Here is a 16,308-nt window from a genome sequence, read left to right as displayed (position 1 = left end):
TATCTTTCAAAGTTTTTTTAGAGCAATTTTTGTGAAACCATGGATAAGTAAACAATTTCGGTTATTTTGAATATGAGTTCTGTTGTGGAATCAATGCAGCGTAGACAGCTCAAAATATAAGTGTTTGGGAAGGATGTGGCTAATGAACACACAGTATGTTGATGGTTTGAAAAATTCCATTCCAGTGATTTTAATCTTGCAAATGACCTGTGTGGGCTACTTGAGTTCAAGATGGATAATGACAAGCTGACAGCTGTAGCAGAAGCAAATGCGTCTCAACCTAAGCGTGACAGGCGTTAACAGGTTTGTTAATGTCGAACATCAAGGTTTGACGTTATTATTCCAACAATATTGGATCATTTGAAACAAATCGGCAAGGTGAAGGAGATGGAGAAATGGGTACCACATGAATTAAATGAGCATCAGAAGAGAAATTGTCCCAAAGCTTGCCTTTCTTTGTTGTCACAACATAAAGGTGAACTATTTCTATACCATATTGTTACATGTGATGAAAAATGGATTCTTTTTTGACAATTGCAAGCATTTGGCACGATGATTGGACAAAGACGAAGTGCCGAAACAGTCCAAAATCGAATATTCATCAAAAAAAGCTAATAGTGTCTGTTTGGTGGCCCAGTGCTGGTATTATCCATTACAGCTTCATGAAACCTGGTCAATTGATTACAGTGCATGTGTACTGCAACCAATTGAACGAAATGATGAGGATGTTTGCAATTAAGCAGCTGAGACTGGTCAATAGACACAGGCCAATCCTCTTGCAAGACAACACATGACCACAAGCTATACAAACAACACTGCTCAAAATACAGAAGCTGGACTTGGAAATTCTGTCATCCACCACATTCACCAGACCTTATACCAACTGACTACCACTTCTTACAGATTTTGGACCACTTCTTGAAAAGAAAAATATTTAATTTTCAACAAGCTGTGGAAAATGCCTTTCTTGATTTCTTTTTTTTTTTTTTTTTTGAGACAGAGTCTCACTCTGTTGCCCAGGCTAGAGTGCCGTGGCATCAGCCTAGCTCACAGCAACCTCAAACTCCTGGGCTCAGGCAATCCTCCTGCCTCAGCCTCCCAAATAGCTGGGACTACAGGCATGTGCCACCATGCCCGGCTAATTTTTTCTATATATTTTTAGTTGGCCAATTAATTTCTTTGTATTTATAGTAGAGTCGGGGTCTCGCTCTTGCTCAGGCTGGTTTCAAACTCCTGACCTTGAGCGATCCTCCCACCTCAGCCTCCCAGAGTGCTAGGATTACAGGCGTGAGCCACCACACCCGACCTTTCTTGATTTCATCACCACTCACTCACCAGGCTTCTTCGCTGCTGGCATAAACAAGCTACCGTTAAGGTGGCAAAACTGTGTTGACAGTTTAGGCGCATACTTTGACTAATTGTACTGCTTCATGTTTGAGATATAATAAATTATGCTTTTGATTCAAAATCATACATTTCACATTTAATGCCCTAATATAATGACTTTCCCTCCTATCTTTCTAAAATAATTATGCCTTCTTAGATTCTTCTGCAATCTCCTCTTCTGATCTAAAGGTTGGAGCTCTTCAGGGCTCAGACATGGGCCATTTGCTATCATAGTTCTATATTCTTCCCAGGTGATTTCATCCATTCCCATGACTTTAAATAACAGCTACACGCTAATAACTCCAAATCTCTCTCCTGCCCAGACCACTATAGTTTGAAGACCACCGTGTTAGTCTGAACCACCATCATCTCCTGCTGGTATTACTAGAATAGCTCCTAAATGACTTCCCTACTAATAGTGCAATCTCCACATATAAGCCAGAGTGCTCTTTTTGAGATATAAATCAGATTATGTCATTCTCTTACTTAGAATCCTTCAACAATTTCCATGACTCCCAGAACGAAATCCTAAAGCATGCCTTAGTTTCCTGTGGCTGCCGTAATAAATTACCACAAACTTGGAGGCATAAAACAACAGAAATTTATTCTCTCACTGTTCTAGAAGTCAGAAGTCTGAAATCAAGGTGTTGTCAGGGTCATACTCCCTCCAAAAGCTCAAAGGGAGATCTCATTCCTTCCTTCTTCAAGATTCCAGTGCCGGTGCCTCCAGGTACTCCTTGCCTTGTGGCTACATTACTCTAATTTCTGCCTCTGGCTTTAAGTGGCCTCCTCTTATTTCTTCTGTGTGTGTCTTACAAGGACATTTGTCACTGGATTTTGGGCCCACCCAGATAATCAAGGATGATGTCATTTTGAGATCCTTAAAAACATCTAGAAAGACCTTTTTCCCAAATAGTAAGGTCACAGGTTCCAGGATATGAACTATCTTGGAGAGAGCCACCATTTAACACACCACAGCCTCCCACCCTCCTACCTGCTCAAGCTGCCTCTGCACCCCCCTGCAGTTTCATCTCTCTCTGTCTCTCTTCCTTTGCTTACCAACCAGGCTCTACCCAATCTAGCATTCTTTTACTTCCTTGACCCAGGAAGCTCTTTCCCACACTTGGTCTTTGCCTATGCTATTCTCTTTCTAGTCTTTACCTGGCAAACTTCTCCTTCAGGTCTTCAGTTAAATCTAACTTCTGCAGAGAAGTGTTCCTCGACCCTGTATGTTTAAGTAGGTCTTTATTATTATTCTCTGGCAAAGTACCCTGTTCCTTTCCTTCACAGCATTTGACTGTTTTTCTTTGTTTCATCAAGTTGTATTTATACATGGATTTGTGTGTTTACTTGCTAATATTTGTCTCTACCACTGGACCATGAACTCTTCATACAATCTTATGGAGCCCATCTGTTTTGTTCACCTTTGTAATGTATACCCAGAGCACAGGATAGTGTCTGGCACATAATAGCATTCAGTAAATAAGGAAGTACTAAATAAATAGAGTACCTCCCTTTCTCCTTTTGAACAGGATTAGATATGCAAATAAATGTGTTAGAATGGTGACCAGACAGCTGAGGACACCACTGGCCTGCAGTAGATCTCTCTCCCAGGCCAGCCTGGGAAAGTCATAAAGCTTGGCACAACAGGACAAGTAACACCCAATTATTAGCAAGTTGGAAGGACTTCTCTAGTTTTCAATTCTACTGTAGAGAACTATACAAATCAGGAACTCATTTCACCTTTTACAATAATCCGTACCTCCTATCCAAAAGGATTGATTGAGGTTTCTCTGAATTCTAGGAAAAACTCCAAATCAAACTGATTTCCGTGTCCTACCTTATACTAACACACAGATTCACATATATATTTCATTTTCTTAATTCTGCAAATTAAAAAAAATGACTCAAGTGGTATTATTAATAATAAATCCTGCTGGCCTGTCCTAAAGTCTAGCATGCACAGAGGCACACAGAAAGGAGAAATTTTTTCTGGGACATCTGAAATTCTCCAGCTCACTTTTTTTTCATGAAGTATTCTTAAAAATTGAGATGTAATTCACATAGCATAAAATTTACCCTTTTAAAGTAAGTGTACAATTCAGTATTTCGATAAAGTTGTACAACTATTGTCACTAGTTCCAGAAAATCCCCATCATCACCACCCCCAATCCACCTCCATTAGCAATCACTCTCTCAATTCCTCCCTCCCCTAGACTCTGGCAACCACTAATGTACCATCTTTATGGATTTCCCAGTCTTTTTTTACAATCATGAAACTGAAACACAGAGAAATGAAGTGATTTACAGAGTTGCAAGAGTCACTTAGGAAGAGAACGTGGTTAGAATGCTAAGTACTTACAGCAACTTTTAAGTGTATAAAATAAAAGAGATCAGTGAAAATGTTTCGCTTGCCTATATATATTCTAAATGCGGCTCTAAGACATCTGACATTAAAGCAGAGTCCTTAGAATAGCCATCCTCAGGCAGTGTGTCTGGCCAGGGAGAGGCAGGGATGTAGGATGTTAGTCAGGAATCACTACAGAGGAAGAGAGATGCCACTGGTGGAAGAGAATTGTACTCGTGGGTAGGGAAAATGTGAGGTTATGTAGTTTACAGGACAGACATTTTTTTTTTTTTTCGGCCCAGGGTACTGAAATTGGTGCTAATGTGCCCAGGTGCCCACTTGCTTCCTCTTTTTTCTTCCTTAAGATAGAGTCTCACTCTGTCACCCTGGGTAGAATAATGCAGTGACATCATCATAGCTCACAGCAACCTCAAACTCCTGGGCTTAAGTGATCCTCCTGCCTCTGCCTCCCAAGTAGCTGGGACTACCAGCACATTCTACCACACCTGGCTAATTTTTCTATTTTCAGTAGAGACAGGATCTCACTCTTGCTCAGGCTAGTCTCGGACTCCTGAGCTCAAATGATCCTCCCACCTCAGGCTCCCAGAGTGATAGGATTACAGGGAAGGGCCACCGTGCCTTTCCCTCACTTGCTTCCTTTTATAGTGGCCCCAATGGGTCCCAGAGATCCCTGATCATTTCTAGTTTGTTCATGAGTTAATGCAATAATAGTGCTAACACCACTTCAGAATACTTACTGGTTAATGACACCTTGCTAAATAAAAGGAAGCTTGATTTTTTAAAAAATATGCTACTGTCTGCATTTTCAAACAATTAAAAGAATTATAAACTTAACTTACCGCTATTACCATCATAACAGTGTATACAGGAGCATGATCCCATACACTAAAATCATCACAATCCATTTGCAAAAATAATTAGACATACATTTTATTTTACATGTCTTAATCAACATTGCAAATATCATTACCAAAGGGGAAAACAAGATGGAAATCATGCATCATACAGAAAAAAAATTTAAGAGATTAATCTGAACTCAACATTTGTGCTCATTTAAAAATATTATTAAAACAGCAATTCAAAAGGACAAACAAGTAAAAACTAAACATTTTATTAACCAAAATAGAGAATCTAAACTAAGACTATACAACTTAAAGATAATCTCATCTTCAACCTAGAAAAATTTGATTTGACAACACATAATGAATATGCAAGAGTCTACTACTGAGTGAGTAAACAAATTTTCTTTTACAAACAAGTTATTTTGAATCAAAGAGATCCTTTCAATGTTTAGATTATTTAAAAAAATAACTGCTAAATATGCTTAGATAGTAAATCTATTCATAGAATTGGACATTAAATGACATAGTGAACTGAAACTCCTTGCCCACAAAATATTTTCCTATAACTGTTATTAAGCATGTAACTTAAAAGATCAACTCTTAATTGTCTACAGTAAAAGAGAACTTTGGTACTAATAAATTAAAATTAGGGAATCAAAATATATTTTGTATACAGCATTATAGTACATTTTGGAATTAAATGGGAATGTGCCTACATATAAACATGTGAGAGTTTCATTCTTCTGTTACATGTATTATCTTGAAAAATGAATAGCCTAACTATTCTGAATTATTGATGTAAATAAAGCACCAGCCTAAAATTTCTTCCTAAAAGACTGTTGGATCACACTCAGCAATTTAGGGCAAAAAGTAAATAAAGAATTAACAGAGGCTTTTACTTTTAAAAGCCTTTGTTCCCTTTTGACATCAAGATACTAAAATAAAAATAACTCCAGTAAGTACTTCCAGAATATATCAATTTTAGTTCTTCCATATGATTGAGGGCTAACAAGAACAACAACAAAATAAATAAAAAGAGAAAATAAAAAAGTAAAAACTAGAAAAATGTTTTAAACAGCAGACTGGGCAAGGGTAGTGGGTGGGTTTAGGAGATCTCTTTTGAAAAATCCAGAGCATTACATTATTATTAATCCTTCTTAAATTAAATCCAGGGCCAAGCATAGTGGACCCAGAATCTGGACCATTCTTTGATAAATTTTAAGGTCATGAATAACTTATAAAAACAATGAACACATTTTCATTTTAAGAGGCAAAAGAGAAACGAAATATTCAAGATTGCATAGCAATTTCGTTTTTTGAAATGGTTATCCTAAATAATTTTCTTAAATTCAATTTTACAAAATTCCTACTCTCCAAGTCATCAAGTAAACACTAAAAACAACTTTACTCATGAATACTGTGGACTAATTCATTAAACAATGCATTTTCATAACTCTAAATCAAAGTGAAGTAATTGAAATTTAATTTTAAATCCAGCCTGTAATTTCTGGATATAACATTGGTATGAAATCAATAAAAGTACTTTTTTTTTTTAAAAAAAAAAAAAAAGCTTTTACTTTTCAAATAATGCAGTTTGGAAAATATTTACATTGTTAGTGAAAATATTAGAGTCTAAAGGTTTTAAAAACAAAGCTCGTTCAACAATTGCCAAAACGAAATGGCTACAAACACTGACTACAACTTCTTAACCCATAGAAATAAACCATTTTGGGAGAGCACAGCTCACTTAATTTTTAAAACCATTTCTCTCTTCCAGCTTCACAAGTGGATTGAACATCTGCTCAACAGTACCTATGTCAAAAGTAAAGAAATAAAAAGTGTTGTAAAGATTGCATAGTGAGAGCACCATGCTTTGAATAAAGGTCAGCAAATGTGGAAAAAAAAAAAAAAAAAAGATTGCACGGTGACTGACTTTGAGAAGGACATAATATACAATCAACATTTCAGAGCTGGAAGGGATCTTCAAGATCTAATCCAGCACACACGGTTTACATATGAGGAAACTAAGGCAAAAACACATCAAATTACTTGACCAAAGTCACATTCCTCAGTTGAGCCATTCATTTAGTCATTCATTCACCCACTTACCAAAAGCTGCCTGAGTGCCAGGCTCAGTGCTAGGTACTGAAAACAAGCTGGAAGTCAGTGTTCACAACTGTCAAGGCAATCTTTGTTTCCTTGCATGTTTAAGAAAAATCCTTAAATATCCTGATCAGCAAGAACTTGTAGAAGAGTTCCACAGCCTTTGTAAAATCTGGCCCACTTTCAGTTTCACACATTTTAGTAAACACAGTTAGGTTTAACTTCAGAGAGGCTTCAGTTGTGTTTACTTTAAATGATTAGGCATTAACAAAAGGAGGCACAGTATTCTGAATGAGCCCCTTTCTAGTACATTCATAACTTAAGGAAGTGTAATCAGAAAATGCCTTACACAAAGAAACAGGTTAACAGAGAGGACAGCTTACAAAATCAGAGCGATTTGAGGTATCAATATATAAATCAGTTAAGTCCAAAAGCTCAAGTGTACAAAGTGTGGAATGTAAATATCTCCCCATTTCACTTAGATGTGATTATAGTTTTCTGAGATGTCTGTATGTTAAAAAGACCTCTGAACTCACATTCAAACAAATGCCCTTTTCCAATCATACATCTAAAACCAGGCCTTTCTTCTTAAGATCAACTTTCTTTGATTTTTATTTGATTAGAGGAAAATTAGATTAAAAAGTAAACCAAACCCTAAAATTTAATGTGCTTGCAAAAAGAAATTCAAATCTATGTATTCAAAATAGCAATAGCTCAAACTGCACATTTATGAATTTTATTGAAAAATGGAATGTGCAGTGAACTTACCCATTAACATAAATCACACCTCATTTTCCTTGGACTTTTACATTCTTTAATATTAAGTCTGGCATTTAAATGTTCTGTATATTGCAATTCACAGTCAACTGCTTTAAGGAGAAGGAAGAGACCATACTGACAAAGCTTTTAAATAAAACAATCCATAAGTAAGGCACTTTGAAATATTAAACAGCAGCACTCTGTGCACCCAGTTTCAGTGTAATATACCAAAATCAACCACAGCTTTTCAGTGCTCTCACAAATGATGGTAGGGTGACTTCTCATAAAATACAATCTTCACTGAGGCTCTCTGAAGTCTCTTTGACTTTCTTGTAGCTATTGTCAGTTCATGACGAAAGTGCTGTTGTGCTCTTCTATTTCTCAAAACTCCAAATTTGATTTTTATCTAGAGAATCACAAGTTCTCATTTGTACATTAGGTAGGCCCTCAGGTGTCCGATAAGCACTAAGACACAGTCCTGAGTGTGGATGAAAAATGGTACCATCTTCTTTAAAATGCCAGATAATGTTTGTTGGAATAGAGAACCCATCTTTAGGACAATTTTGCATTCCTACATAATTTTTTTGATCCGGAACCTCTGCACATAACTCTGTCACAGAATTAAACCTTATTTCTTTGTTTGAAGTATATTCAAAGAATTGATTGCCTCCTTGACCATGGCATCCAAACAGTGAAAGGTTAGCACCGGTGGGATTGTTGTCAGGAGAGTTATAATCTAAACATTCAGAAGAGATCCCCATACTGCGAATAGCCCCATGCCAGCCTGGCCTATCCTCTGGAACATGTAAGTTAGGAAACACATTTTTCAAATACCAGTCGAAGCTCTTGCATTTCAGCCGTTCTCGTAGTTGTTTTCTTTCAGAAATATCACCATAAGCTTCTTTCCTTGCTGGAGGGTTTCGATTGTAAAAATGCTCTTTGTACTCATCCATCCACACTTCCGCTGCCCGAGCAGTATTCTGTAGGAAATTGGGGCGAGCATATGGTGCCCGCTTGGGGAACACATGGCCCACATGGGAACATGGGTGGATCTCCAATTTACCACCACACTGCCACACCCTAAAAGAAAGCTCCAGGTTTTCACCTCCCCAAACTTCCATTCCAGTGTCATATGTTCCAAGGTACTGAAAATATTTCTTGCTGACTGCAAACAGTCCTCCAGCCATGGTGGGTGATCTGATAGGGTCAATTCTTGATTTCCGCCTGTCCCTTTCATGTTTGGGGACAGAATGCCACTGAAATGTTAAACGCCAGTCAAACCCACCAATCATGGGCTCCCCTGTTTGCATGTAGAATTCAAAAGTATTCCAATCAATGGTGTCTATAACAGGACAAACAACTATTGTTTCATCCATACCAATCCTTTCCAAAAGTGGTTCCAACCAACCAGAATTACACTCACAGTGACAATCCAGGAAAGTGAGGACATCCCCAGTGGCAAAAGTGGCACCAATCAGACGGGCCCTAACCAGCCCCTCTCGCTTATTTGTTCTAATCAAGCGAACTCTATCCAGATTGCTGATGTAAGTTTCAAGTTGTGTCTTCAAATAAGCTCTGTCACTCAAGTCATCGACCAAGATGATCTCTTTCAAAAGGACTGCAGGAGAAGTTTCTAAAACACTGTGAATGGTGCGGAGCAAAGTTGACCAGGCTTCATTATAGAAAGCGATAATAACAGAGGTGGTAGGAAGTCTCCTATAGTTGAACTTCTTGGATTTACACTCATACATTCTTTTATCCTCTATGTGGCGGTGCAGGGAAATCCTGTCACTGAGGTAAATATTAATGGCATATCTCTCAATGAGTTCTTCTTGCTGCTTCAGTTCACCCTCGTTGAGCTGGAGTTTGCTGGCTCTCCCCCACTCCCCAAGTGCATGGGAATCTGCAGGGGGCTTCTCATAAAGTGGGCGAGACAAATCCTCTGCCTGTTCCTGGAGGTCTGAGAGCCGTCTTGACCCCCGCTCCCTGGCATGGCCGGCTGCTGGGGAGGCATGGAAAGTGGAGACCAAGAGCTCCACCAGCATATAGGCCACTGTTAGAAGGGCCAGGAGCAGGCAGCTCTTGCCTGCCCAAGTCCACCTCACGGCCATCCGGATCCTAACAGCTAAGGCGCAGACGCAGCCACCCAGCCACAACACAGGGGAAGGGCTGCGGAAGCCGCAGCTTGGGCTCCCGGCTCAGGTAGGAGCGTACCTCCCAGCAGGTCCTTCTTTTCATGCAGGCGCTCGGCTCCTTTCCTGCCACCTGGGCTTTCCAGGAGTCATCAGAGACCTTTCGGTTCTCGGCCTCCGGCACAGACCAACTTCTCCGTCCCCACTTCCTCCTGCTAGTCTCACAACTTTTCACAAACTCTCCAGCCAACACCCCACCCTCCCCGGGCCGAGGACAAACCCCTCCCCTTCCCACACACTCCTCCTGGTGGTTAGTTCGCGAAAGTCGTCTGCCAGGCCCGGAACGACAGACCCGCGGCTCTTTTTGCTGGGCCGGAGTGAGGGCCGGATGACAGGTGGCCCCGCCTGCGCCCCGCGGCGCTGGGCTCCCCGAGTCCCCGGCCGCTCTCACCCCCACAGAGGTCCTCAGTGGTTCTCCCGGGGACACAGCCAGCACTGGAGGAAAAGGTTCCGAGCAGCTGAGCGTTTGTTTCATGACAAAAGGAAAACAGGAATAAAACTTACCAAGTTGTTTGCCGTTGGGGCTGAAGTCCACAGAAGTGATTGCAGCTTTGTGGCCTTTAAAATAACGCTCCAGAACGGGGTCCTCCTGAGAAGGAAAGTTGTCAGGTTTTGAGAGCACACGCAGACCTCGATTTCTGGGGGTCGGGATCACCGCTGCCGCTCCCCAGGGGCGCTGCCTGGGGAGGGCCGCATAGGCGGTGGGTTAGCGGGGCAGGGGTGCCCGGCAGCAGCACACGCGCGGGCGCGGCGCCCACTACCCCTGAAGAGAGACGCGGGGCGCCGGTCCCCCCTGCAGAGCCGGCAAAATCCTCCATTCGCGCGTCCCAGAATCGAGCGCATCCCAGAGACCCCCTGGGCGGCTCGTTTGACAAGCAGGTTCCGAGGCCCCGCCCGCTGGGTCGGAGTAGGCAGGTGCGAGGTGGCGCCCAGGCTTTGGCACTTAGAAGAAAAAAAAAAAAAAACTCCCAGGTGATTCTGACGCAGGCACTCCACGGAAACTCTCAGAGAATTCTGGAGGCCATGGGGCCGCCAGACTCCGTCCGGAGCTCCGGGAGAGAAGCGGAGAGGAGCGCCCGGGAGCCGGGTCTGGGCTCGGCGCTCCAGCAGCCCCGGTGGCAGAGTGAGACGCGGATGCCCGAGGGCGAGAGGCGAGGGGCGAAGGACCCGGCTGCAGACACCTGCCTCCGTGTCCCGCTAGGTGCGGGTGCGGCCCCCACCTGGTACCGCACACTAGGGACCGGCTCCGGGGAGGGGCCCCCCAGCCCGTCCTTACCGTGGCGGAGGCCATGGAGGGAGTGATCGGCGCCGGGATCGGGCGGGTGGGGGAAACCGGGGGAGGGGAGGGGACGGGATGAGAGGGGGGACCGTGCGGCGCCCGGAACCGTCTGCCCAGAGAGGCAGCGCCTCCCGGTCACTACAACAACGGCGGCCCAGTCAAACTCCGCGCTCCAGGCGTGGCCAGTCGAGCCCCGAGACTCCGCGGGCGCCGGAGAGAGCGACCGGGAGAGACGCTCCAGAGTCAGGTGCGGCCTCGCAGCAAAGTCTACGTTTACTAACACTCGCGTTTCCCCAGGTTTGATGTCCAGAAGGAGGATAGAACTAGAACAGGAATGAGACCGATGAGAGGCAGAGGGTTGGCAGCCTGCGATCGAGGCAATCTGAGTTCTATTACGTGTTAAAGAGATAGCGCCCTCGAGTTTCAAGCTTGTCCCTTACCGTTTGTTATGAGGGAAGGAGTGTTGATACGAAGAAGGACAGCTTGCTAGTTATTAATATATTCAAAGAAACTAAACCCCTACAGGACAGATTTGAATTCGTTTAGTCACTGTTTTCCACACGGAGCTATGCATGATGTAGATACAGAGGCTTGATATATGCGTGATCAATGAATGAGTGAATGAATGAATAAGTGTGCATCCACTTAAAGCTTTTCTGTGATATGTTTCTATTCTCATCTGCTCATTTGGTATGGTTTACAGCAGTAAATTTATCAGCATATATAAAGTCTTTAGGAAGACTTAAAAACATGATTTTTAAGTTATTAGACAACATTTGTACAGCAGGCTTTCTTACACATAGTATCATTTGGGCTTCAGAAAAACTCAAGTTGGTAGAATTAAAAAATGTTATCAATGTTTTCAAATTATAAACTTGATTCCTAGATACTGATCTTAGAGGTCAGGCAGAGACAGCTCTTTCAATTCGAAGTCCATATCCTTTTATTAACCCAGCCTCAAAGCATGAAGTTCTGAGCTGAAAATTATGCACAGAGTAAAGATTCTTGGCATCATAAAATGGCTTGGTAGAGTACAGCTGGTAAAATACGTGTTCCATGCAAATGAAAGGTATACTACACATCTCAGTTACAGATTCTCTAATTGTCTAGTGATTAGTTAATTCAAGTGTATGTTTGTTGAAGATTTGTTGTTTGGCCTTGAGGGATACAAAGATGACTGATATTTTCCCTGCCCTCAAGAACTCAGCCACAAGGCCGGGTGTGGTGGCTCAGGCCTGTAATCCTAGCACTCTGGGAGGCTGAGGTGGGCGGATCCCTGAAGATGAGTTCAAAACCAGCCTGAGCAAGAGTGAGACCCGTCTCTACTAGAAGTAGAAAGAAATTAATTGGCCAACTAAAAATATATAGAAAAAAATTAGCCAGGCATGGTGGCACATGCCTGTAGTCTCAGCTACTCGGGAGGCTGAAGTAGAAGGATTGCTTGAGCCCAGGAGTTTGAGGTTGCTGTGAGGTAGGCTGAAGCCACGGCACTCTGGCCTGGGAAACAGAGTGACACTCTGTCTCAAAAAACAAAAACAAAACTCAGCTGCCTAGGTTGATGAATCTCATGTTTTAGCATTTATAATATTGGTTCAGGGTAACCATTCCCAGAGATGCTGATTCAACATACAAGGTCTGTCCAGAAAGTATCCAGCCATGTAATATGAAAAATAGAGACATCTATTGGAGAAGATACAAGAAACATTGTACAAAGACAATGATGCCTCAGTCCCCTTCAAATTAGGCACGTTGGGACCTCACACAGTTCTCCCAGTGTCTCTTAACCTAATCCCTACACATTCAACATTCTCGGGTTTTCTGCTTATTGCAGGCCTTCCTGAATGTGGATCCCTCTCAACAGATTCTTGACCATCTTTGAAGCATTGTGCCACACTTTTATTTGTGCCACACTTTTAATTGTGCCACACTCTTATTTGTGCCACACACATGGCACCGTCCAAGAAAGCCTTCTGAATCATCCAAATAGTTTCCTGGGAGGAATGTTCAAGCTTATGCAAAATTTGATGTAGATTCATTGTTCTACTTGCTCAGTCATTTTGAATGTGATGGCCACACAGTACGCACGCTCACTAAACGGCATTTAGCGTCCCACTGACTAGTACAGTGATGTCATTGTTCACTCATGTGCATCCCATGCACTCTCCTTGGCTGCCAGGTTACATTGATGTTGTGCAAACCATTCTCCTTATATTGATAATGGCTGCATACTTTCTGGACAGATCTAGTATATGGGTTGGGATCCAGGGCGCTACTGATATATAAACTCCATAGATGATTACTGTGGAAGCCACAGCTGTGTATGTTGAGAAACATTGCTTTAGTCTAGGAGATGTGTTGAGTATTGATATCAGCAACTTGTCATCAAGCTGTGGCAGGACTCTAAGCTTTGCTACATATCCCCAGCCTACATTTAACTTACTAAAAAAAAAAAAAAAAAAAAAAAAAAAAGCCTTCCATGCTTGAAAATAATGCTGGCTACTGGAATATAAAATGATGGAGCACTGTGGAAAAGTTAGGCAGTTTCTCAAAAAATTAAACAAAATTACCTATGATCCAGCCATTCTACTACTGGGTATGTTATTATACCAGCCTCTGAGTGAAGGTATTTTCAGGTTCTTGGTGATTGTAGGAAAAAAGAATTTCAGGACACACCACCTAAGCCAAGCAAGCAGCTTTTATTGAAAGTGAAAGTATCTCACGAGAAAGAGCGAGCAGGCTCCAAAAAGAGCATCTGCACCAAAAGCAAGAGGTTTCTTGTCTTATGAAGTCTCACTAATTGAGGGAAAAATATTTAAGGCTAAAGGATTGGGTTTTTACCAAGAATTTGGGTAGTAATCCTAGAATTGGATTCCCTCCCATTTTCATACTTTATATAGTTGTTTTGGAACTGTCATGGCAATTTCAAAGTTAGATAAATTTTAAAACCACAATGCAAATGGTATTGTAATTAACCAAAGTTCATGTAGGGTGACCTAGATAGAGGACAAACTGGTTGCAGCTGGTCCTTGTCTGTGGTTATCAACCCCCCCTTAGATAGACTGTAACACCTGCACCCACTCTGCAAATCCCTGCATCCAGCTCCTAGCCTCGAAGACTGGTTAGCTTCTGCCTGAGGGTTGTTTTTCTTTCAATATGTGCACCTACTCTGCAAGCCCCTGCAGCCCTTCTCAGCCCTGTCTCCTAGTCTTCTATTCTAACAGTTATATCCCACAAATATTGAAAACAGGGACTACAGCAGATACTTATGTAGCAATGTTCATAGCAGCATTATTTACAGTTGCCAAAAGGTGGAAACAACCTAAGTATCCAACAGATGAATGGATACACAAAACGTGATATATACATATAAGGAAATATTATTCAGCCATGAAAAAGGAATAAAGTCCTGATCCATGCTGCAACATGAATGAACCTTGAAGACATTATGCTCAGTGAATAAACCAGACACAAAGGAACATATATTGCATGATTCAATTTCTGTGAGGTACCTAGAATAGGCGAATTCATAAAGACAGAAAGTGGAGTAGAGGTTACCAGGAGCTGCAGTATGAGAGACTGGGGAGTTATTGTTTAATGGGTACAGAGTTTCTGTTTGGGATGAGGAAGCTCTGGAAATTGGTAGTGGTGATGTTTGCACAACATTATGAATGTACTCAATGCCAGTAAACTGTATACTTAAAATGGTAAATTTTATGTTTTGTATATATTTCACCACAATAAAAAGATAATGCTAGAAACTGAAGAGTAATCAAGACCTCAGGATTGCTCATAGCCATGATATGTCGAATACTGTGTACAGAGCAGATGAACAGAAAAAGGAAGAAAAAGTTAAAGATTTAGAAGCTAATTCAAAAGAAAAGAGAGAGAATTTAAGTTCAGGGTGTTATCTAGGTCTTTTAGTAAAAGTTTTATTTAAAAAAAATTTCCCCAATTATCAAAAACACATGTTTTTAATTGAAAAGATGGAGGATAGGGCAAAAATTACCTATTTTTCCATCATCTGAAGTTGATCTTAAAAAATTTGTCATCTACCTATGATATCCTTATTACATGCTAGTTACTCTGTTAAGTACCTTACAAATTTGGACCTTTAATCCTCATAACAATCTTATTAGAGTCTATTATTACCATTTCCATTTTACAGATGAGAAAATTGACATTACGTTACTTATGCAAAGCACATAGCTAGGAAGTGGCAGAGCTGAGGTTTTTTAGACACTCAGCCGTCTGCCTCCAGAATCCATTAACTCATCATGCCTTTTGCATGATTGGAAGCGTTTTGTAAATACGCAAAATTTTGCATCCTTGATAAGGTTTTAATAGTAAGTTTTATTTTTATTTTTATTTATTTATTTTTTTTGAGACAGAGTCTCGCTTTCTTGCCTAGGCTAGAGTGAGTGCCATGGTGTCAGCCTAGCTCACAGCAACCTCAAACTCCTGGGCTCAAGCAATCCTCCTGCCTCAGCCTCCCGAGTAGCTGGGACTACAGGCATGTGCCACCATGCCCGGCTGATTTTTATATTATATATATTAGTTGGCCAATTAATTTCTTTCTATTTTTATGGTAGAGACGGGGTCTCGCTCAGGCTGGTTTTGAACTCCTGACCTTGAGCAATCCGCCCGCCTCGGCCTCCCAGAGTGCTAGGATTACAGGCGTGAGCCACCGCGCCCGGCCAGTTTTTTTTTTTTTTAAATAGATCTTCTTTATTTTCATTCCACTGTCATACAGCTTTTCCATATTTGATTTTGTTCTTTTCTGCTTTTCATCACTTTGCAAACAGCAAAAGCTCAGAGGTGGACATTTAGAAATGTGGCCACAATTGGGGAAGTATTTTCTAACCGTAGTCCTACTTAAATTCATGTAATTCCACTTGCAACAGTGATTATTTGGGACCTCCCCAAATTGCAAACTTATCATTAACATGAATGGGAGCGACAAGCAGGATCCATATTTGAACGCCTACAAGCTATCATTGGAGGCCAGGTACTAGGTAGGGCAAACTGACCTAGCCCTTCTGTTCCAGGTGCCCCTCAAACCAGAAATTGTATTTATCCACTTGAGCACTGTAAAGGGTTGATTTGATTTATTTTATTTTATTTTATTTTATTTTGGGTTTTTTGAGACAGAGTCTCACTCTACTGCCCAGGCTAGAGTGCTGTGGTGTCAGCCTAGTTCACAGCAACCTCAAACTCCTGGGCTCAAGCAATCCTGCTGCCTCAGCCTCCCGAGTAGCTGGGACTACAGGCATGTGCCACCACGCCCAGATAATTTTTTCTGTTTTTATTTACCCATCTAATTTCTTTCTATTTTTAGTAGAGATGGCGTCTACCCCCTCTTGCTCAGGCTGGTTGTTTTTA

At 41.5% G+C, this 16,308-nt stretch overlaps 2 protein-coding genes across 5 annotated transcripts in view; both read right to left on the bottom strand.

The window, feature by feature from the left end:
* POC1B (POC1 centriolar protein B) overlaps nucleotides 1-11,084 on the bottom strand; it is a 92,853-nt gene extending 81,769 nt beyond the window's left edge. For all 4 annotated transcript variants that reach the window (XM_012753866.3, XM_012753867.3, XM_076007118.1 and 1 more), the window contains exons 1-2: nucleotides 10,927-11,084; nucleotides 10,155-10,239 (exon numbers count right to left, since the gene is read on the bottom strand). In XM_012753866.3, the coding sequence (XP_012609320.1) occupies nucleotides 10,155-10,239; nucleotides 10,927-10,941 (100 nt within the window). In that variant the 5' untranslated portion in view covers nucleotides 10,942-11,084. The remainder of the gene's footprint in view (nucleotides 1-10,154; nucleotides 10,240-10,926) is intronic.
* GALNT4 (polypeptide N-acetylgalactosaminyltransferase 4) lies at nucleotides 1,155-9,713 on the bottom strand. Its single transcript, XM_012753865.2, has one exon. It carries the CDS (start codon nucleotides 9,567-9,569, stop codon nucleotides 7,833-7,835), a length of 1,737 nt encoding a protein of 578 aa, XP_012609319.1. The 5' UTR covers nucleotides 9,570-9,713; the 3' UTR covers nucleotides 1,155-7,832.
* Nucleotides 11,085-16,308: the final 5,224 nt, after the last annotated feature.

Source organism: Microcebus murinus, chromosome 10, assembly GCF_040939455.1.
Source record: "Microcebus murinus isolate Inina chromosome 10, M.murinus_Inina_mat1.0, whole genome shotgun sequence".
NCBI lineage: Eukaryota > Metazoa > Chordata > Mammalia > Primates > Cheirogaleidae > Microcebus > Microcebus murinus.
Note: the sequence above shows the minus strand (reverse complement) of the source record. Positions and strands in the feature narration are given on the sequence as shown.

Bases quoted from the DNA above. Each gene is read 5' to 3' on its own strand.
- GALNT4 (XM_012753865.2), bottom strand. From the start codon at position 9,569: ATGGCCGTGAGGTGGACTTGGGCAGGCAAGAGCTGCCTGCTCCTGGCC.